Below are 23,309 nucleotides of genomic sequence, written 5' to 3'. Positions count from 1 at the left end.
CTCCTCCACTCCTTCCATCTTCACCTTCATCATCTTCATTCTTCTCTGGTTCCTTCTTTCTTGTCTTCTTCCAAACCGTTGCTCCCTCCCTCCTTACCTCCCCCCCGCGATCTTACAAACCTATCTTCTGTCCCATAACATGTATTTGGCAATGTCCTTCCATCTGTCCAGCCCTCGCCATTCTGAACTGCGATGCCACAGACAAATGCATGTTCTGTTGTCAAAACAGTCATTTATATCTCTCTTTTCTACTGAACCACCTCCAATCCATCTCATCTCCCCCTCCTGCTCTCTCTCTCTCTCTCTCTCTCTCTCTCTCTCTCTCTCTCTCTCTCTCTCTCTCTCTCTCTCTCTCTCTCTGTCTCTCTCTCTCTCTCTCTCTCTTAAAGACCTTTCGTATCTGGTCTTGAACTGAATCGGATGTTCCTTCGGTTCATCAACCAAATAACTGGAACACAAAGAAGATATCTTTAACCTGAGCTAAACCAAAGTTCCTCTTTATAATAGAAAAGACAAACAGAATGATTGCCGGCAGAAAGAAGACAGACAGGCAGAGAGACTTGGAAGTCAAGCAGATAATAAAAAAGAAAATAACGTTGCTAATGTTCCTCAATCTTTGAGGAATATACAATCAGCTTTAATTTTAGACCTTAACTTTGTACTTTTTCGGTCTCTCTTTGATGTCTCTCACTCTCTCACTGTCTGATCAACCGTCTCTTTCTCGACCCCTATCCCTTTCTATTTGTACCTTTAAAGGCCAATGTTTTCCTTTTTGTTTTCTTTAATGTGTCAAGTGTGTAATCTTTCTCTTTTTCCTTGATTTGTCGTTCTCTCTATGTGTTTTTTCTGTCGTTCTCTTCATTTAATTTCCATCATGTATATCTCTCAGCTTCCTATGTGTTTAATCTCTTTTAGCCTTCATAAGCTCCCTTTGATATTTGTATTCTATGCCTGCTCTTTCTATCTGTCCATTACTCTTCTCACCCTCAACCTCAGTCCCTCCCAAATTACTAGGTTCTCATGAGCGATCTATTTCTTCCTGTTTTTTTCTCTCTTTCTCTCTCTCTCTCTCTCTCTCTCTCTCTCTCTCTCTCTCTCTCTCTCTCTCTCTCTCTCTCTCTCTCTCTCTCTCTCTCTCTCTCTCTCTCTCCCTTTCTGAGAGTATTACCTCGGCTCTCAAGAGAGGGAACAAACTTTTTCGAGTTCTTCCCAGAGTAGACTCTCTGTCCTCAACGCTCTTTGTTACTGGCACTTGCAACATGACCTTCTTCTTTCTCCGGTTCCTTCCTGGCATGTTGTTGGTAGTTGCTGTTTCAGTTGAGGAGTGCCCTGGGAGTTCTGCTGGACCCTGGCGACTGTATGCTTGTCATAATGCAATCCTGCCTCGCATTGCAGGCTTCAATTCAAATAACTTTATTTTTCCGGGAGGGACTTCAGATGTGGAGGATCAGCAGGGTTTGTCCATGTCCAACAGTACATACAATAAACAAAAACACGCGCACACACACACACTATCAGCCCCACAAAAAATAAAAATCCTTGCCTAAGGCTAATGAATAAATAGTATTACCTCCGTAGTGGAGGAGAAATAAATAAATAACTTTAAAAAGATTCCAGGTATTAAAACCTTCCAGTTGGATGTCAACTTAAAGGGCTACCGTCAAACTGTGCTGTTTTCCAATAGAAGAGAGAAGAGGTTGTTGTGTAAAATCACACTCTGCAGGACTCAGTTTATGCAACAAGAGTCATGGAAAAGTTGGGCCATTGATGTTATTGGTCGGGATTTGCGTTATCCAAATCTGACCAATGACATCATTTATCAAACTTTTCCGTGATTTTATCCCCCCATAAAGGAGTTGATGTTGCAGACTGTGATTTTTCACAACAGGCATATGAAGCAGTACTCTCTTATATTAGGAAATGACAGAGCTTAGTGGTTCCCTGTCAAAAGGGATTTTAGGGGTGAACCTTGAATAATTATATTATTATTTCATCATTTATCACACGCATTTTTTATAGACTTTTATCCAAAGCCAATTTCTGTGATTTCCGATTTGTCATTGAGGACGAGGTAGAGGTTACAGCAATTCGCTCAGGGATGCCTCCAGGTAGACTGCAGATTTAGAGATCACACTCGCAACCTGAACACGGCACTATGCTACTCCCCTGCTCGGATAATGAGGCAGAATTTTAGAATAAGGAATTCACAGTCAATTTTAAAACGATGTGAATGATGGTATAACTTAAACTGATTTTTATATTCTTGCCATTTTAATTGAGACATCTCTTCCAGGCCCAATAATAATCAGTTCTGAACCTTCAAATATTTGATGATAATTATCGGTAGCACCTTCGAATAACTTAAAGTTTGAAACATGAATGAAATAGAAGAATATAGTGAAATCACTGTGAACTCATGATTTATTCGTACACATTATTTATTTGAGATCATCTAAAGTGAGGCCTATCTACACCTAAATAAGCATATTTTTTTGTAATATTTAAAGGCTGGAAATACCTCAAGTACCATGGCAACGGTACCAAGTTAAACAATCTATCAAAACATTGTAAACATTTTGTAAATCATCAGCACACCATTTTAAATTAACTTATAAACCATTATCTGATTATTTCATTACTAATTGACAACTGATTAGGAATGACTTACTATTGAGAATTCATGGAGAATGAATGCTTTATAAATGATGAATATTCTATAACTACACACTATTCTAACACTTTATTAATACTTTAAAGTGGCAGTTGGTCGGAGGCGTGGAAGAACGTCTGTTTGCGGCTTGTGTAGAAGCCCCAAAGAGGGAGTCACTTTCCTCAGTACATGTGTGTTATGACTGGATTATCAAATGAACAGGTCTAACAATGTCTCCGGCTTCCCCCCTCTTGGTATTGACCTTAAAACCACTGTAAAATTGTACTGAAATACTACTACGGAAAAGCCTATGAAAACAACAGTCTAACACTGTAGTTTCTCTCCCTGAACCCTGATATTGCTCTCTCCTGTTACTCTGTAACCCGTTATCTAACAATAAGTAGTTGTTTTTTGGAAAGAAAACACAACATTAACATATCATTCATGGGTTGGTATTTCTTAGATTAGATTTGTTTTAGAGTGGACGGAAATGAGTGATGCATCTTTTAAGTATTTAAAAATGGGCCATTCAAAGCAATGGTGATTCGTGACTCCCTTCACACAACAAACCAAGCTCGCCATTCTTCTGATACAACAGCCAAAGCGATAATTGCATGTGTCTCGGCCCAATAATCTTTATTTTTGCAAAAAGCCTCGTGGCGTCGGGCCCGCGTGGGTTTACATGTTCTGCAACATGACCGTTTCAAGTTAAACAGGGAGTTAGCACAGAATTAAAGGATTTTTGTCCATCTGAAAAAAGATGCTAGCCAAGGCTGTATATGAGGGAAGAGGAGGGTGAAGAACTTCATTAACTTGAACCTTTAGTGAGACTATGAGGCTGGTTGAGGCTGCACACACGTTGAGGACAAGTTCAGTGTGCACAAGTTTAACAAGCCACACTAAGGGAGAATTCTCCTGGATGGCAACTTAGAGCAAGGCCGTTTGTCGTCATCCACAAACCTTTACAATAAACCGGTCTTCAAACAGCAACACCCTCTGCCTTGTCTGGAGAAGCCCAATTAAAAGTCACCTAGGTGAAGTGTGACAGCCACCTAGCCGGCTGCTACCCCTACTCTGAACACACTCCATCCAGGGATACCATCTCGACTCCTGGACCTCAGAAGGGGTAAGAGGTTGGCTGAAGGTGGACAGGGTGCCGTAAATGAAACCTGGCTGTCTTCGTATTTTGGGTTGATCTCAGTGCAGGCTGTTGATGTGCGGGTTCACCTGGCACTGCACTTACGGTTGGATGGCTGTGATCTCTTCCCATGAAGGGGTATGTTGGCGAATGGTGTAAGTTTAAATTAGTTTTTCATCAGAAGCTGTGTGGGGGAGGGTATTTTGTCAGACAAGGGTGCAGTTAAACAGTTGATGTCTATAAAGGCCAAGGGAATGCGGTGGCAGTTGTTTGGCTCAGGCTCGTGTTTCAAGCCTAATCCCTCACTTGCAGATCAAGGCATATTTCTGAAAAACTGTATTTGCATATATAAGTGCAGGTTATGGGGTGAAAACTGATGTTATTTTGGGTTTAGAATGGGACTAAAACAGCAACTCAAACACAGGACCACAACTTGATGTTTGAAGGTGAAATACTAAACTGAATTGATAGGTGTGTGTGTGTGTGTGTGTGTGTTTGTGATTGTGTGTGTGTGTGTGTGTGTGTGTGTGTGTGTGTGTGTGTGTGTGTGTGTGTGTGTGTGTGTGTGTGTGTGTGTACGAGGTTTAGAGCCCTCACATCCTTATTTATGCAGGTGTCTGTGTCCTAACAAAACCGAAGCGTTTGAATGTATAATCACCAGTAGTAAATTCCCAGCATGTCTTTCTGTAGATTTATATGGCAAGAGGCTGCTTTGAAATTCTTTAAAAATACATCAAAGGTTTTCATGAGTTTGTGATTGAGTGTATTTTAATTTGTGTGATTTGTGTGTGTGTGTGTGTGTGTGTGTGTGTGTGTGTGTGTGTGTGTGTGTGTGTGTGTGTGTGTGTGTGTGTGTGTGTGTGTGTGTGTACGTGCGTGCATCCACTGATGTTACCATGGTTCTGCTCTGTCATGTCTTTATGTGTTGCACATGGCATTTGCTGGTTTGAGTGAAAAGTGTGAAAATGTACTTTAGAGTGTGGTTCAGGAAAGATGTCATTCCCAAAGCGACATCCAACTAACTTTCTTATCGCATTCGAAGAACAAAAAATAATAAATAAAGAGAGGGGGACAGAGTTTAGGGGGTGTAATAAAGATTTTGATTGTATTAAACCTAATTTATAATCTCTGGAGAAGTAAGAAGTGTCTTTTAATAGCTTTTCTTTTTGTTTTGTGTTGTGTGTAGTTTTTTAAAAAATACATTTCTGTCATGCAATGCTGGATTAGTCAATTTCCCAGTTGCTGTAGAAACCCGGTAGAATGCGTAGATACGAACATCGCTTAGTCTAGTGCCTTATTATAACTATTGTCTGGAGTCAAAATGTCACGGATGTCAATTATTTGTGAGTAAATTGTTAGCGAAGTTGTGTTCGGAGTACAGGTTATTAGTGTGCCAACATTTCCATGATGTCTGCTACATCTTAATGACCTGTAGCAGAACATTTTGCGGATGATTTAGTGCATGGAAACTATTCAAATCATCATAAAATAGGCCTTTGATTCTTTATAGATTTTGTGTACAAGTTACGGGGTATAGACAATTGCATTGTTTTAAGTCCCTTGCCGTTGCTTATGAATTGAGCCCATGTTATGCTCCTGGCTGTTTTGCCGCCAATGTGTACGTCACTATCTGGTAACAATCTCACAACAACACGCATCTGGTGCCCCTTCAACTGAATGGAGTGGAAAATTGTTGTACTTGTGCATGTGTTTGATTGCGACAAATCTAATGCACCCGGGTGGACCACCACAGCTGGGCCCTTTTTGTACGGGTGTCAGGCGCCAAATTGATCAAGTTAAGCCTGAGTCTGACCTGTGTGTGTGTGTGTGTTGGTATGTGCGTGTGTGATTGTGACTCTGGTGTGTGTCAGTATGTGTGTTTATATTTATTACGGTGGATGTGTCGGTGTCGGTCACACTCAGTGTGTGTAAGTAACTGGGTTTATGTGTGTGTGCGTGCAGGTGTTTGAATGTGATTGTGAGCCTGTTGGTGTATGTGAGAGTGTGTGTGATTGCGAGCCTGTATCTGATCTGTGGGTTTTGTTTTTCTGCAGGTGGATGCGTAGAGCAGCCCAGAGCTGAAGATGGCTGGAACACACACAATGGGGTCATTGTCAAGATGGCACCAATCCAATTTGCCAGTTATTATGGGAGTAGTAGTCCTCTACCTGCTGCTGTTTTCTGCCTGCTTCGGACAAGACACAGACGGTAAAGATGATTATCTCTCTCTATCTCTACCCCTGTATTATATGGCTCTTTCTACATGCACCAGTTTGTTCTTAGTTCTTACTCCCTCTCGTAATAATTGAATTATATTATCTCTTTATCTCTCTCTTACTTATTTATTTCCATCACTATCTGTAGTATTTACAGATCTCTCTCAAAACTTCTTTCAATCTTTACATTCATATCTTTGATATGATCCTTCTCATGCTCCATCTATCTCCAAATAGGTTCTTTCTTTTCTCTCAATCTACCTTTCTATCATATAATCTTTTATACTTTCTCCCCTTCTGTATTTGTTCACTTCTTTTTCTCTTTATTTCTTCCTCCATCATTTTGCCTTACTCAGTACTCCTTTCCCTCCCACACGTCCCCCCGCCTGCCTGTTGTTTACAGAGTTAAGACTCCATGCTTGTCTCGGCTACAGCAGGCTTATCAGGGAGATAAGGGACCCCCTGGTGTTGAGGCACAGTGGGACCTCCTGCTTGTCGGTTGTATATATATACCCAGACACACTCATACATGGGGTCGGATTAGCTCAGGAGGTAGGGCGGGCGAGGCATTCACATTTTGGAATAGCGTAATTGCACATAATTGGTAAATCGTAATATGTTAGGATTATAATACTTTTTACTGGTGTCAAACAGGTTTAATCTTAATGTTGATGTGTATTGTATTATATGTCATAATCACTTTTTGAGATGGTTCATAACGATAAAGATGGCCACATTGACATCATATGACATCAGCTATAGCTGGCCTATTGGGGGTATCGTCAAGAAATATCAACCAATCCAGCAAGCCTTCTGGTTCACTGGTGAATAGTATGTGATCATATCATGCTCATATATCATCATCACCAGAGCATACCAGATTACATGATAGTGTTTCCCTTGCAATCCCCCAAACTCGTGTTGTAAGTATGTTGATAAGTATGATGGAACTGTAGCTATACACGCTTCTGTTCGAATGGATAGCCAGCTGGTGCTGCAGGGCGGTGAATCCATCGTGATATATCTTTGTCTGTTCTTTAAGACGGTGCTCAGTGGAAGGATTCCCCCTCAGGGGTTCTTCAACACCCGTCCCCTTCAGTTTTAGGGTGGCTGATTTAAAAGGCCCCCACTTTCACCAGCCAATGTGAGCCATATCCAGATCTATGAGCAAGATATCACAAGTGGTGTATGCATGATACATGGATCAAACTCCCATGCTGGAGTCAGATGGATTCACCATACATCAGGTTTCACGCTCCCACTTGTGATGTCAGAAGTGGTATGATTTTTAAATTGCTTGTTATAAAGGCTTCCCTTATATATGTTTTCATGTTATATAAGTAATAGACGATATCAGATGCTCTGGAACGGAATGACGCATTTAGAGTTGCAACAAGGAACAGGTACCGTGTCTTCTATACATTGATCATGAGACTATGCCCAGGGAATCTAACCCTCCCGGACACAGCCATTAACATTGACCACTCCGGTCAGAGCTCCATTACCTCACTCATACACCTTGGGGTCAAACTATACATGCCTTTGAAACCCTAAACCCACTTGGACACAGCTTTAAAGAAGTGAAATCATGAGATTTCTTTGGACCGTCATATTGCAATTGTTTGGTTTCAGATAGTGTGTTATTTCCCCCTAAAATGCTTTTATTGTGTTATCGCTACAAGTAGGCTGGACTCTGTTATCAGTGGTGAAATAAGTTAGTCAGAATTATTACTGCTTTGTTGATGCCGTTCAATTGTCCGCCCGCTTCACGCATGCGCTTGTACTGTATTTTGAAGGCTCAATATTAGGTTTTTTTATTCCTCTGTGAAAGTAGCACAATGTTTCCTTACTTTCTCCAACACCCCCTCAGCTCTGGGACTCAAGCTGAGCTCATACACAAACAAAGCAATGTTGACAAATCTGGAATCTCTTGAATCTAAACATTGAATTGGACCCATTGATTTGTTAGGGAACATAAGGTGCAGAGAAGACAATTCAATTCATGCTTTTGTAGGCAGACTCGGGCACGGAGCAGCTTGATCTATAAAGCAACGCTGGCACTCACACTCATCCATCACCACAAGGAACCGGCCAACAGAACAGGGGGGCGATCGAATGGAGCGCACCAAAATCATCAGCAGCGAGACTCTGTCATCACAACCAGACCGGATACACTCTGACCTTCAGGAAGGATCTATTGGCTTGAAATTAGAAGAATTAAAAGAGTCGACAAAGGAAATCTATCGGGGGCAGCACTACCAGTAATGACCCTCACTGTATGTGGTATCTGAGGCTTTGGCAGGCCTGTCCAATAGTACAGGATAGTAGTGTAGAGGCTCCTAACTGACAGGAGTCTGCGATGGATATCAGAGAGAGAGAGACTGAGAAACACACAGCATATCTACCGTGACAAAGCTTGTGTTTTGTTCTGAAAATGAATAAACTACGTGGTCAGGATGGGACAAGGGAGGAGGGACAAGGGAGGATGGTGGACGATAGAGGGAAAAAGAGATTTGAAGAAAGGGCTAGAAGAGGTAATAAGTGAGGAATTGGTGCAGAGCATGAAGTGTGACCATCGGAAAGTTGGACAAGAAAATAAGAACTACAGGAATGAGAGACGGAGGCAAAGGCGATTGAAACTGCTTAACACGACAGAAGTGGTAAAATGAAAGAAGAGAACTGAGAATAGAGGGAGGCAGAGAGAAGGTGAAGAGACAGCCAAGGAGACAGAGAAGGAGTAGGTACAAAGGATAAGGCATCGAAGTGACAAAGTGGAGATCCCCAAGGCTGTGTGTGTGCGTCAGTGTGTGTTTGTTTGTGCGTGTTTGTTCTCCAGAGATACATCAATCTCACACAAGGTCAGCTGTTCCCTATATAAATCCTTAACTTCCCTCTGCTCTCCTATTCTCGCTCCACAATTTTCCTATCCTCTTGTCAACCTTCCCTTTTATTGTATGCTTCTTTCCATTACTTTTCTCCCCAATACTTTTTCCTCTCTTCTATGTTTCTCTTCTGCCTCTTCTTTCTTTATATCTATTCTTTCCTGTTCTCTTTCCATATCTTATTGTCTTTGCTATTCTCTTTCCTCTCTCTCCCTCCTCTGCTCATTACCTTTCCTCCTTTACTTCATACCCCTCTCTTTACAGCATCTCCTCTCTTCTCCCCTCTCCCTTCCTCTTCTCCACTACTCTTCACTTTGTCTGATTCCTCCCTGGTCTTTCCCCTCTCCCCTCCTATCTGCTTTACTCCTTTTCTCTCTGTTCTCTTTTCTATCTCTCTTTCCTCTTTTGCTCTCTTCTCATCTTTCTTCCGAACCCCCCCCCCCCCCCCCCCCCCCATTGCAAATTCTAGTCCAGTCCACACTGCGTTCTTATTGAATGTGGGTATTGTACTCCCAGATTCAAATCATCCTGCCGTGGAGGGCAAACCCGATCCCAGCATGCACCTGTTGGCTGTCAAAATGACCATGTGTAGCACTGGTCGGAGCTCCTTATTATAATTTCCGACTCATTCAAAACGGGGCATGGGTGTTGTTGTGCCCCTGCTTTGTAACTACCGGAGGAACCTGGTTTGATCCTGATAGATCCCCTCTAACCCTCCGACAGTGCGTCAGCGGGACGCCTTGAGCTCCTCTCCCTTTATTCTCCCTCCTTTGTTGTTCTCTGCATTCACCCCGCCGTCAGCACGTTTCAAAGAAGGGGCGAGTTTGTTATTCTGCGGTGTGATGTGTTTCGACTCTTTTGAGTTGAGACATGTTATTCACAGTATGAGACCTTTATCTGCATCAGTTTATCCTGGTAGGAAACCCACTCCGTTCTCACATCAGACCACCGACTCCCTCGGGCCGTCGGCCCCCCGGAGCTCAGAGCAGGGCATCAGAGCCTGGGGCCCGCGGGCCGCCATGTGGAAGAAACCCTCAGGGACTGGGGGAGAAAGCACACTCACACACTCTCTCACTCACACACACACACACACCTGCCTGCATGGTCGCCAAAAAACCTGCAGGAACAAATAAACAGCGACGGTGAGTCAGAGGTGGGGCATGTATAATAGATTGTAACATTAGTCAACTGTGTGAATGTGTCCGTCTGAGACGGGCATTTGCCATGGAGACTGTCGTTACGGCACACTAGTATTTCCATGTGTGCATTTTGGAGACGGTAACCAAGGGGTGTACTTTTTATGTATGTTACTGTGTGAGCATGTGTTGTATGTGTGTTTGTCTACATCCTTTGTGTAGTGGCATGCTGGCCTGCATGTCTATGTTTATACACTATGTGTGTTTAGGTGTCGTACGTGCGTGCGTCAGTATGTGTGTGATTGTGTGTGTGTGTGTGTGTGTGTGTGGTCTCATAAAAGATCCTTGCTATGCTATGTCCATTAACTAGCACAAGCAGCTATTAAAACAGACTTGTGAAATCGAACTTCGGCCCTGTCCTACGTGTTGGAAACTTTGTCCCTGAAAACATCCCCGCCATTTTAAGAGTTTATTTTATCTGGCTCCGCCTTCGGTTGACTGATCACTCTCTACTCAGCGGTTCAAACTGAATAATGGATTAAAAACAGACACATTGATAGGACCTCTCCTGGTTTAAAGGATTGGGAGAGAGAAGGAGAGAGAGAGGGTCTTAAATCGTAAAGCTTATTTTTCGTGTGTGTGCTTCAAGTTTCAATACCCCCCCTCCTAACCACCCCCACCCCCACCCCCATACTCATCATTGAAACAAAAACATCTGTCCAGAGCCCCTGATTAATGGACCGCATATAAGACAAGACGCTGATAATAATATACACCCCACCACTACACAAGACTTGATTAGAAGGAAAAAATAAGACGCTAGTGACCACTTGGCAGACACTGGATGTACTCAGGAAAAGAGAACAAGTGAGAAAGAGAGAGAGAGAGAGAGAGAGAGAGAGAGAGAGAGAGAGAGAGAGAGAGAGAGAGAGAGGGAGAGAATGAGCGCTTTACATGCAGACTTACAAGGCTGACTTGAAAGAACAACGCGCCACTGTGTTCATCAAGTAACAAGTGTGCTTTTAACCACCTTTCACTGCTCCACAATGTCTTACATTGGTACACTTTTAACCACCTTCCACTGCTCCACAATGTCTTACATTGGTACACTTTTAACCACCTTTCACTGCTACACAATGTCTTACACATGTGCACTTTTAACCACCTTCACTGTATATCCAAGTATTAGAATATGTATCTTTTGTTTTTACAAAAATTATGGGGCTTTTATCTATAATAAATGGTATCTTCATTTCGAAGATACAAAGATTCATGACCCTTGACATACAAAATGAAGTAGTATCTCTTTCAATGTGCTTGAGGATGACATTAATGAGACTTTTGATTCTGGAAGGAGATATTCTGTTAAAAGTTGCATGTATTTTCTTCTTCCTGAATAGGGGAGGTTGAGGAGAGAGAGGTTGATATGTGGTCTTCAAAATCTCACTCACAGAACGTGTTATCAAGGTTCTTTTGAAGTATGATTGCTGAAATTCCTTTTTAAGAGAGAGAGGACAAATAAGTTTGATGAGGGCCATCGAGTTGCTTTGAAGAAAAAGAATCGAGCTGTAGTATAGGGGCTGACACATGTTTATATGTAGATGTAGATGTATATATATGTATATATATATACAGTATATATGTATGCACACTACATATACAAACAAGGCCAACAGTGTTGCTGGTGTATCCCCCCCTCCAGCAGAATGCTGCTTGTTGATTTGCACTGATCGATTAGCTAGGGAACAACGAGAAGACCAGTCACTTTCTGCCTTGAACAGCTGAGGCCCAGAGCAGCTTGATCTATACACCAGCGCTACCCCCTTCCATCACCTCGGGGAGATGGTGGAAGGGGGGGCGCAGGGGAACATGGCTGAGGAATCGAATGGAGCGCACTCAAATCATCTGCAGTGTGACTGTCATTACAACACGCTAGATACACACTGACCTTCAAGAAGTAAAGCCTAGTGGAGGGAGATACATTGATCTCTTCCTGTCTGGAGATTTGTCTGTCTGTCTGTCTCTCTCTCCGCCTTTATTTTATATCTATCTATCTATCTATCTATCTATCTATCTATCTATCTATCTATCTATCTATCTATCTATCTATCTATCCATCCATCCATCCATCCATCCATCCATCCATCCATCCATCCATCCATCCATCCATCCATCCATCCATCCATCCATCCATCCATCCATCCATCCATCCATCCATCCAATCATCCATCCATCCATCCATCCATCCATCCATCTATCTATCTTACTCCCTCCCTCCCTTTCTCTCTCCATCCATGTTTATATCTCTATGTATCGGCCTGTCTGCTTGTCATTTTTTTTCAGTTCAGTTTGTATTTACTGTATTTCCTTCCACTTTACAGTAATACCGCAATTTACCTGCAGTATTACTACCCTTTCATTTCTAGTTATACAACTAACTGTTTTCCTTTCTTCCTCCCTCCCTCCCCTCCTTCTTTCCTTCCTCCCGGGCTGTTTCCTGTGTGTTTGGACGGCTCTGGTCTCTGCAGATTGGCAATATGAGGGTAAGAGCTCTCTATCTCTTCTCTGATATATGTCAATCTACGCTCCCACAATGCACCATCTGTACCATTTCTCTTTTGTTGTTATCTCGTATTTGCTCCATTGCCTTTTTCCCAATATCAATTCGGCTTTTTCTCTCACCTACTTCTTCTAGGACCTCCCTCCCCCACCCACCTTGCAAAAAAGTTTGGCTTTACTGTAACAGTTTTTCTTTTTTTAGGAATTGCATTCACGTTATCTTGTGTATTTTCAATCCTGGCCGATTGATTGGTCAAAGCATTGCTCGGGGTTGTGATTAGGTTCATCATGGCCGCTAGACAAGATCTCTGACTCTTGGTCACTCCTTCTCCATCTCATGCGCTGCGACTCTCAGACTCTTTCTATCTATTTACCGGGATCTATCTGTATCTCTGAGGCCAACGTCTTTACTCCCACATGCCTTATCTGTTCGTAAGAAGGCTACGCCAGGTGATTCCACCATGACTGTGTTGGACGCCTCGGTATATGACGACGATGTTTTACTCGCAGTATGCAGAGTAGTTGGTTGGAAAAACATAGTCAGCCTCCTGTGTAAACAAAGGCATTGTCGTTTTTCTATTGGAAACCGTTTATGTGGATACATTTATCAAAGAAGGACTTGCAATCAAGGACCAACTTCCCCTCCCAAGAGGGTTATCTTTATTAAATTTAAATTTTGATTTTGATGAATATGAAGTTCACATGAAGAATGTGCTGCCACCTGTTGTAATGGGGGACAATGTAGATGTTCAGAAGGGTAAACTGAAGTTATATTCCATTACTAGACTGAACGGGTTTCTGGACGACACAAAGGGTCAGAGTAAAATAAGCATTGCATCTTTCTTACCTCACTATAATTTGTTTCTCATATTTTCTACTGCAGCTTTAAAATGCCACTATGAGAGCTAAATATGCAGAAGCGTTTCCACATTACAGTAAGAAACTGCAAAGTAAAGTCAGAGCTAAATTGATTAGTCTGTCCAAATCGAAATGTAATTTCTAATGAATGTTTATAACTTTTTTTCCTGATGGTTTCAGATTGTTACCTTTTTTCTTCCCTTTTCTACAGACATTGTTGGGGATACTTGGGTCTCTGTTTAGTCAGAATCGTTTTGGGTTCAACCAGCGGTGGTGCTATGGGGATGTGATATGTTCAGTAGACTCCACTGATGGAAAAATATTCCATGTTTAATGCGATGTCTTTTATTTGATTCAACAAAAGAGAAAGAAAAGGTTTATGATGAATCCCGTGTCTGAGGGATTGAATAAAAGTCTCTCTCTCTCTCTCTCTCTCTACACAATATTATTTTCTTTCAATCTCTCCCTAATGTGTTATGTGTATTGGTTTCTTTACAACATAAATTCACACCATCTGCATAGATGGGCAACCTTAGAATTTTTTTGAATCTTTCAAATACGACAGATTCATTGGCCAAATGGAACTGATGGAAATGTGATATCTGTACATTTTGACGGTGTTCAATTTGGTGCAACCATTATTTGTTTAATGTGGACAGTGTGGACATTATATACATACAAATACCGTCACAAACAAAAATAATATACAAACAAATATAGCATGGTAAATGGTAATATACTATGAATAAAATATTTTCTCTGTCTCTCTCCCTCTTTAGAATGTAAGCTCTCTCGCTCGGGTCCCCCGGCGACTATTGTGGCCATAGATGAAGAGAGCCCAAATGGTAAAGTACAATTTATTTTAGTTTTTTTGAAAAATCAATGCACATAAACACGTGTGTCCTTCTATATTTAAACATTTTAAGATGAAGAACAATCAGAAAATATTAGTAACACAACAATTGTGGTTTTCAGCTGTCTTCACCCCCACTCCTAAAGACATGAGGCTTGTTTGTTTGACTGTATATGTCTGCATTAGTATGCATGTATCGAATAGGGAAATCAATATGTTTGATGAAGCCGGGGCAAACACTGATGATTTAAAGATCAAATAATAATACTCTAAATGATCATACCATTAAATATTTGGCAGTGAAAGTTATAAAAAAAAAAATATATAATCTCTTTATAATGAATTTATCGTTAACAAAACTTTAACAACAAAACATATACCTTTATATGCGTCAGTGTTAAAGGACCCCTATTTAGTTATTAACAATCCTCAAATCCTCAAATTAGATCATCATGAACTATATGCTTATACATTCCTTGTGACTGAAATTGATGTTGCGTTACCAATACTTTAGGGAAAAGGTTATTTTGATCATATCTAGCATTAGCATCATGACTAGTGTTAGCTTTGCAGTTAGCGGTAGCATCTAAATTAAGCTGTCCTCGCATTTTCAGATGTAAGAAAAATCAAATCAAGAGGGTTGAATATTCTGCATCGATGTTCTTAGACAGCTGCCTTGAATTTAAACAAAGAATAACAAATTAAATACAACAAGTGCAAGGACCCTTAATTCCCAAATATAATTCATGCTATTATCAAATGGCAAAACATTTTTTCAGCTACAGTGGATACTAATTGTTTTTTTCAAAGTAAAAGTGTTCTACAGCCTTTCACATTGTGACTTCATGGCATTCAGACACATTCTCCTATGAGCTGAGCTCCCTCCAGACTTTCAGAACATCTCCAGTCAAAATGGTCCCCTGTTTTGTATGGTATCTCACAATATCTCCAACAATGGTTCTAACCTCTAACTGCCAACAAATTCTGGCAGATGACAGGATTTGAACTTGGGATCAAACAAAATTGAACAGAAAATGTGGCAATGTTTTGTTTTATATATTTATGATGTAGTTTGCTATTCTATTATTCTGTTCCATTCCTCGGCCATCCTCTTTACTGAACAGTCTGGGAAACAGTTGTCACAATTATTGTAGTGTATTAATCCTGTGGTGGATCAGCTGACGAAGGTATGATAGGGTAGGGTTTTTCCACACTAAATCTATGGTGCCAAAAGGGCCTTCATTATGGAAGAGAGAGGTTGTGTTTATAATTGAAGAGAGGTTCAGAGGGCCGGCAGAAAGAGAGGAATATATTTATATTTGCTCTGGACCTGTCAGGTGACATTTCTTCATTTCCACTTTTTTTCATTTCTGCTCCGCTAGACTCGGTGGCCTTGAAATTGAAAACAGAAAGGCAGTCAGTCTCACCTGGATGTTTGTTTTGGACAATCAAAATGCCTCCTGAACAATTAATTAAAAAATAAAGTTTGAATCCATCAATAGCTAAAATGAGGTGCCTCAGTAAAAAAAAGAAGAAAGTTTTTATGAAGCTATAATCAAGTATTTTGGTGTACCACATAATTTCCAAACTGCCAAACTGTCAGAATAATTATTTTGAAAAACGTTTTTGTTATTTTGTTTAGTTTGTCTTGGAACTGGTCAGTTATTTCCACAGAGGTGATGCTTAGACATTTGAGAACAAGGCACTATGCAGAAACTAGCAGTCGGTCTTGTTGGTGGATGGCATGCTTATTTTTAAAGGCAGGGAGGAAATACTGTTCCAAAATGAGTTGGAAAGCAACTTTAGCAGGAGAGAAAAGAAGGACACGAGATAAGGACACAAAGCAAAAGAAGAAAAAGAAGATGAGGACAGAGCTCTGAGACTTATCATAATAATATTTGCAGTAATGATGTTCTTTGTTAGTGTGTGTCTGTGTGTATGTGTGTGTGTGTTTGTGTGTTTCTGTTTGCATGTGTGTGTTTTCACGCATGCATCCATCTTCACTGACATTAATTAGAGGTGACGCAGTATTTGAATTTGTGAATAAGCAACGTGATTAGGGTTGTCTCATGGTTCTCTGTGGGCCTTGGTGACCGACAAACACAATCCTAATTCACACAAGGGGAGACCCCCACTTAATGCCTTGAAATCACTCAAAATCACCATTATCAGAGAGTCCCCTTATGTTCATCTACTAGACCGCTGGTAAACTATCAATTACGTTGAGCAGCTTTTACAACTGTCAGAATGCTGGATATGTGTATCTAATTCACGTTAAACAAAGTTAAATGTGATACATATTTATTTGTCACAACATCTTTGCTATACCTACAATTATGTTTGATGCATTTACTAAATATTTATGTAAAATAAGGAGATTTGATGAACATTTTAAATAATTTACCATGTTCTGTTTTACTTTCAACTTAATTTACATTTAGTTATAAATGAAGCAGTAATTCACAATTCAAATTATAGAATATCATTGTCTGGTCCATATTTTATTTAGTTTATGTTTACTTGATTATGTTTGGTACGAAGGCTACATTCCAGCCATTATCTTTGATGTTCACCATAACCTAGCCATGACAAGACTTAAATTAACCTCTTGTCCGTCATTTAAAATAAAATCTTGTCATCAAATTTTTTCTAGAAAGTCTAGGCACGTTTCTTTATGCGATAGCATGTATCAGATGACATTAATATGAACTTAAGTTGCAAATGTTCAATGAATGAGCTTCTGGCAAGTAAGGCCGCAGCTAGTCAGCTGTTGGCTATTGCTACTCGCTAACTAGCTAATGTTACAGGCTAATGCTATGAGCCTTTAGAGTTGGCATTGGATTCATTATTCATTTCACTCAGCTTTCATTAGAGGACTGGGCCTATTCATCCCAATGGCTTCGTACTATATTATGCATGTTTATATATCAATGTATCTTCTGGGCTCTTCTACCCAGTCCTTGAAACTCTCTTATTCATTATGTATGTTACCACGGTTAGCCACCCTTAGCGGCTGACATTTATTATACAGCACAGCGGAAGCCCGTGGTCTTGACCCACCTCCGCACACCTCCACTCTCGGGGGCTGCATGTGTGTATTAATTTATGTATAATTCAGGAAAGCCGTGTTTAATCACTTATCCCCTTCGGATTAAGTTGGCTGCTGACAGGTGAATAGTGACTCAATTCACATGTCAGGCTGCAGAAAAAGTGAGTAGGCCTAAACCCGGAGCCATCCCACTAGCCTTCCTGCAGATACTCTTTATGAACATAATGGCTCCATGGTTAGCCAGTCCTCTTTGATGCTAGCGAATCCCCAGTCGACCCGGGGAAACCCAGTTTCCCTGATACTCAGATGGGAGAATTACCATCTGAGCTGGAGTAAATGGCTTTGGAGAAGGGGAACCGGCAGGGATCTTTATAAACTGAGTTAAGTCATTTTTGTATTGCTTGGGTTAGCAATAAGCTGATTACGCTGGGGTCGCTATGTCAAGCACTTTATGGAGATATGAGGGCAAGCCTGCGCATTATCTTAGTTTATGTGGCTTCTTGCAGCATTATCTGCGTGCGTGCGTGCGTGCGTGTGTGCGTTGTTATTTGTATTTTTGGTTGGGTGTGTGTGTGTATGTTTGTGTGAGTGTGTGTTGTATGTATTTGTGCAAGGTTGTGTGTGTGTGGCAATGTTTGTTTACATGCATGTTGTGTGTGCATGTATCAGCGTGAGAGAAATCGTATGAGGGTATAATATCCAAACATCCATAATACGCAAGGGATTGTTAAACGCAATTTGTACCAAATGATATCCCTTTTTATAGAAAGATACCACTATTCTGCTGCCCCTGTTGTTATCTGAGGTACCATGCCAGCGTTCCGGTAGCACAGAGGTGTGACGGGCGTGATGTGAACACCAACAGCATCGGTCTCTACACATCACAGAGTCTGTGATGTATAACCTACACACCGGGCAGCGAAGCAATACCAACGGCAGGGGTGCTGGGGGCTGTGCTCTTGCTAGCCGGCGTGCACATTCTAAAAACTCAGTCAAAGATGCGGTGCATCGTGTACGACACACGAGATGCTGCTTACCGCCGCAAGCTGCCAAACTGGACTCAATGGGCCCTATCTTGCATCCGGCGCAAGTGACTTAGTCACTGGCGCATGTGTCGTTGCTAGTTTACAACTGGCGCAGAGCGTTCTTTTCCCACCAGCGCCACTCGCCGGTAAATTAGGGATTGATCATGCGCCCCAAGGGGCGGTTCGGCGGAAGGAGGAGGCGTGTTCTGGCGCAAACGGTATTTTGCCGTCTCTGAATACCATTGCGCTACTGACCAGGAAATACCTGGTTTAAAGTCAGTGGCGCGTTGTTCAGATGCTATTTTAAGGGCGCAAGCATACATGCGCATGCGATGCATACGGATTGCTTGTGCACCTCGCGCATACACTTTGCTTCTCTCATCTACCTAGCCGCACATTCTTGGTAAATTATTTGGGAAAGAACAGCTGATGCAGCGGTAATAAGTTGTACTTTTAAATCAATGCATCTGCAAACACCGTACAGCAAACACATATTTTCTTGACACAGACATCGTGTAGGCCTACATGCCCATAACTTTTAGGATTGATGAGTAGGCCTATTTGATCGTGAAAAACATTGTTTTACCGCGAGTGAGAATGAATGAATGCGGGCGCGCGTGTGTGCTCTGTTTAAACACACGCAAACTAAACACTCTCATCATCATCTCATCTTCGTCCGCTTATCCGGGGTCGGGTCGCGGGGGGAGCAGCTCAAGCAGGGGGCCCCAGACTTCCCTTTCCCGGGCCACATTGACCAGCTCTGACGGGGGGATCCCGAGGCGTTCCCAGGCCAGTGTTGAGATATAATCTCTCCACCTAGTCCTGGGTCTTCCCCGAGGTCTCCTCCCCACTGGACGTGCCTGAAACACCTCCCAAGGAAGGCGCCCAGTGGGCATCGTTACCAGATGCCCGAACCACCTCAGCTGACTCCTTTCTAAGTAAAGGAGCAGCGGCTCTAATCCGAGTTCCTCACGGATGGCTGAGCTTCTCACCCTATCCCTAAGGGAGACGCCAGCCACCCTTCTGAGAAAACTGATGTCGGCCGCTTGTACCCGCGATCTCGTCCTTTCGGTCATCACCCAACCCTCATGACCATAGGTGAGGATAGGAACGAAGATCGACCGGTAGATCGAGAGCTTTGCCTTGCGGCTCAGCTCTCTTTTCGTAACAACGGTGCGGTAAAGCGAACGCAATACCGTCCCCGCTGCTCCGATTCTCCGGCCAATCTCACGCTCCATAGTTCCCTCACTCGCGAACAAGACCCCGAGGTACTTGAAGTCCTTCACTTGGGCAAAGTAAACACGTAACGCATAATACAATCAATGGCAATGTCTATTACCGCGGGGACACATGCACAGGGCCGTAGCACCAAATCCTGGGCCCCTATACTATAGTTACTGATGGGCCCTCCTGCGCCAGGTTGTTGACGGGGGGGGGTCATGGGCCCCCCCTCTGCCTTGGGCCCCCCCACAACTGTCCCCGCAGTCCGACGGCCCTGCACATGCATATTAGGATATCATACAATACTGATAAGAAACAATGTTTATAATGTATTGCGTATATCATTAAATAGAACCACAGTTACCGCATATCATATGTTATAGCCTATCATACGTTTTCTTTGCCGAAATTTATTTGAGGACTCAGTATTTCTGAAGTTGTGGAAGAAAACCCCTTATTCCATGTGTGAAAAATTAGGCCATATTATTTGGCAATAAACTAAGCCATTTGCAAATTCATGTGCATCTGTCTCATCGGAGACTGCAGACGCGCTGTCAAAATATCAACTCGTCCGATTCAAATGCGCTCATGGCTCTTAAAGGGGATGGGAGCTGGCACTCTCATTGGTTTGTTGCACGTTACGCCCAAACCACACCTACGGGTAATTAGGCTGCTTCAGACCAACCCTTTTGACACTTGCGCCGCGGCGCAAGCGTAATTTATCCGCCTGTAAAATAGCGATAGCGCCGTAGAACCGCCCACAAAGCTACTTGCGCTTTGCGCTTCCCACTTGCGTTTCAGACCGTTAAAATAGGGCCCAATGTGTGAATGGCTTGGTTGGAATGTTGACATCCTCATCTCGGCAAGCTAGCGGCCAGGTGATAGACGAGGATGTCAGGGCCTGCGGGTGTGTGTGTGTGTGTGTGTGTGTGGGTGTGGGTGTGGGTGTGTGTGAGAGAGAAAGTCTGCATTTGTTTGTATGTGACAGAGTTTACCTCAGTGTGTGTGGTTGTTTAAGGAATCATTTATGGTAGAGGGTGGCTATATTTGTCGCTATAGTTATGCTGCAGAGTATTCTGAACTGTGATTTGTTCGTGTGTGTGTGTGTGTGTGTGTGTGTGTGTGTGTGTGTGTGTGTGTGTGTGTGTGTGTGTTTTAGAAATGATTTGCGGTAAATTGGAGTGATTCATACTCTGAATGCCAATGCTCTCTCTGGCAGTGTGGACTTAATGTGGAGCAGCTTCCTCCAGGCTGAGGGGAGAGAGAGACGAGCAAATCATTTTGGGGGGAGAGAAGGTGACTAAAACATAATGTTACAATGAGAGAGGCAGAGAGGAGAGAGAGAGTCTACAAATATTGTTGGAGAGAGAGAGAGAGAGAGAGAGAGAGAGAGAGAGAGAGAGAGAGAGAGAGAGAGAGAGAGAGAGAGAGAGACTTACAGAAAGTGCATTCAACAAAGATCTAACCCAAAAAACTGCAAGAATCATCGAGTACATGAAAACGTATGAATAGTTTGTTAGACTCAACTCAGAGGTTGTTGTTAATAATAATAATAATAATAATAATAATAATAATAATAATAAGGTAGCAACCCCAATTTGAGTATTTTTTTACTTGGACCACAAAATTGCCTTTTAAATTAACCTGAACAAAGTCTTGATGGGTGCTTTCAACTCATGATTGCACCAAGTCTAAACGCAATTTATTTTTATCTCGGAAAAGTTCACATGTAACTGGCTGAATATTTTTATAAATAATGAAAATTTTCAGCCCGGTATATCTGAGCAAATGTGCACTTTCCCACAATGCATTGCAATCTTGTTTGCTTCTTATAGTTGGCTGGGTCAGATCAGATCACTGTCACACCTGAGGCAAACCCTAACCTGAATCAACTATGAAACGGACCAAAAGTCCCTTGTTCAGGCAGACTAGAGGCAGTATGTTTGGTTCGAGGTTGAATAAGCGTTCACGTTACGCCCAAACCACACCTACGGGTAACTAGGCTGCTTCAGACCAACCCTGTTGACACCTGCGCCGCGATGCAAGTGTCATTTATCCGCCTGTAAAATAGCGATAGCGCCGTAGAACCGCCCACAAAGCTACTTGCGCTTTGCGCTTCCCACTTGCGTTTCAGACCGTTAAAATAGGGCCCATAATGTTGGAGAGAGAGAGGGAGAGAGAGAGAGAGGGACTAACACATAATGTTGAAGAGAGAGAGGGAGAGAGACTAACAAATGATGTTGGAAAGAGAGAAAGGGACTAACAAATAATGTTGGAGAGAGTGAGAGGGACTAACACATCATTTTGAAGAGAGAGAGGGAGAAAGACTTACAAATAATGTTGGAGAGAGGGAGAGGGACTAACAAATAATGTTGGGGAGAGAGAGGGAGAGGGACTAACAAATAATGTTGGAGAGAGAGAGGGAGAGGGACTAACAAATAATGTCGAAGAGAGAGGAAAAGGGACTAAAACTAATGTTGAGGGGGGAACTAACGGACGTTGGAGAGGGAGAGGGAGAAAAGGGGAGAGAGGGAGTCTATAGGGAGAGGAAGAGGTTGGATACAAATGACTGATAGAGAAAGGTAAAAAGTGAGAGGGAAGATGAGAGAGAACGAAGAGGAAGACCAGACCGCCACGGAGAAGGAAGAATAGCAAAGATAAAGTGCAGGAGTTGCAATATAAAGATATAATAAGACTAGGGCTGCAAAAACGAATCGATAAAATCGATAAAAATCGATTACTAAAAGCGTTGGCAAGGAATTTGGTCATCGATTCGTTGAGTCTCGCGATTAATACGTTACTCATAGGCACGGTACTGTTTACAGCCAGCCGCCGACAAGTTGGTTCATGGTTCATGCACGCCCACAGCGAGCAAGTGTGAGCGACCCAGGCCCGGTGTTCGCGTTCGCTAAGCGGTTCGAATGAACGAGTCTTTAGAATGAACGAACCGAACCGGTTCGTCTCTCTCATTCGTTCGGTCGTCTCGTTCACCATTCGATTCACCGGAAACTCGACTGCACAAACGAACGAGTTTCCGGTAGCACTAACTCCACTGAGTCTGACTGACTCAGCTAAAAACCGTGCAATGGCGTGCATTTCATGATGCGATTCACCGTTACCGGAGACTAGGCTGAATCGCGAACGACTCCTCCACGTTCAGTGGAGTTTCCGGTGAATCGATTCACCGGAAACTGAACTGGGAGGAGTCGTTCACGAATCGTATGTTCGTTCAGCCTGGTTTCCGGTAGCGGTAAATCGCATCATGGAATGGACCCCATTGCACGGTTCTCAGCTGAGTCAGTCAGACTCAGTGGAGTTAGTGCTACCGGAAACCCGACTGAACGAACGAACGAACGAACGATTCGCGAACGACTCCTCGTGGCGAACTGAATCACGCGAACTGGGTCACGGAAACGAATCATTAAATCCACCACATACTTCCACAATCCACCAGTGCTCAGCGGACAAGCCTGGTATTGCAGCTGTTTAGCGGTCTGTGGACAGGTCCCTCCATTCAAGGGGCCCAGAAGTAGATTTCGCCGTTCACTCCAATACAAGTGGGGAACAGGAATGTGTCTCCGCAAAAAATGTCTGGATATCAATCAAAGGCTCATAATTATCTTTATACCATGTACTAATAAAATGTATGTTTTCTCTTTTCAAAACGCGTGTTATGAGCTGTTTGCTTTATTTATTTTGGGGTGGGCAGCCGAAAGGAGTCG

General features: G+C 42.5%; 1 protein-coding gene across 2 annotated transcripts in view; it reads left to right on the top strand.

Moving 5' to 3' along the window:
- Positions 1–23,309, top strand: part of LOC115530779 (protocadherin-15) — a 227,544-nt gene that overhangs the window by 11,946 nt on the left and 192,289 nt on the right. For both annotated transcript variants that reach the window (XM_030339520.1, XM_030339518.1), the window contains exons 2-4: positions 5,843–5,996; positions 12,551–12,565; positions 14,219–14,284. In XM_030339520.1, the coding sequence (XP_030195380.1) occupies positions 5,873–5,996; positions 12,551–12,565; positions 14,219–14,284 (205 nt within the window). In that variant the 5' untranslated portion in view covers positions 5,843–5,872. The remainder of the gene's footprint in view (positions 1–5,842; positions 5,997–12,550; positions 12,566–14,218; positions 14,285–23,309) is intronic.

The sequence above is a fragment of the Gadus morhua genome, chromosome 18 (assembly GCF_902167405.1).
Source record: "Gadus morhua chromosome 18, gadMor3.0, whole genome shotgun sequence".
NCBI classification, from domain to species: Eukaryota; Metazoa; Chordata; class Actinopteri; order Gadiformes; family Gadidae; genus Gadus; species Gadus morhua.
This window is presented reverse-complemented; position numbering and strand designations above follow the sequence as displayed.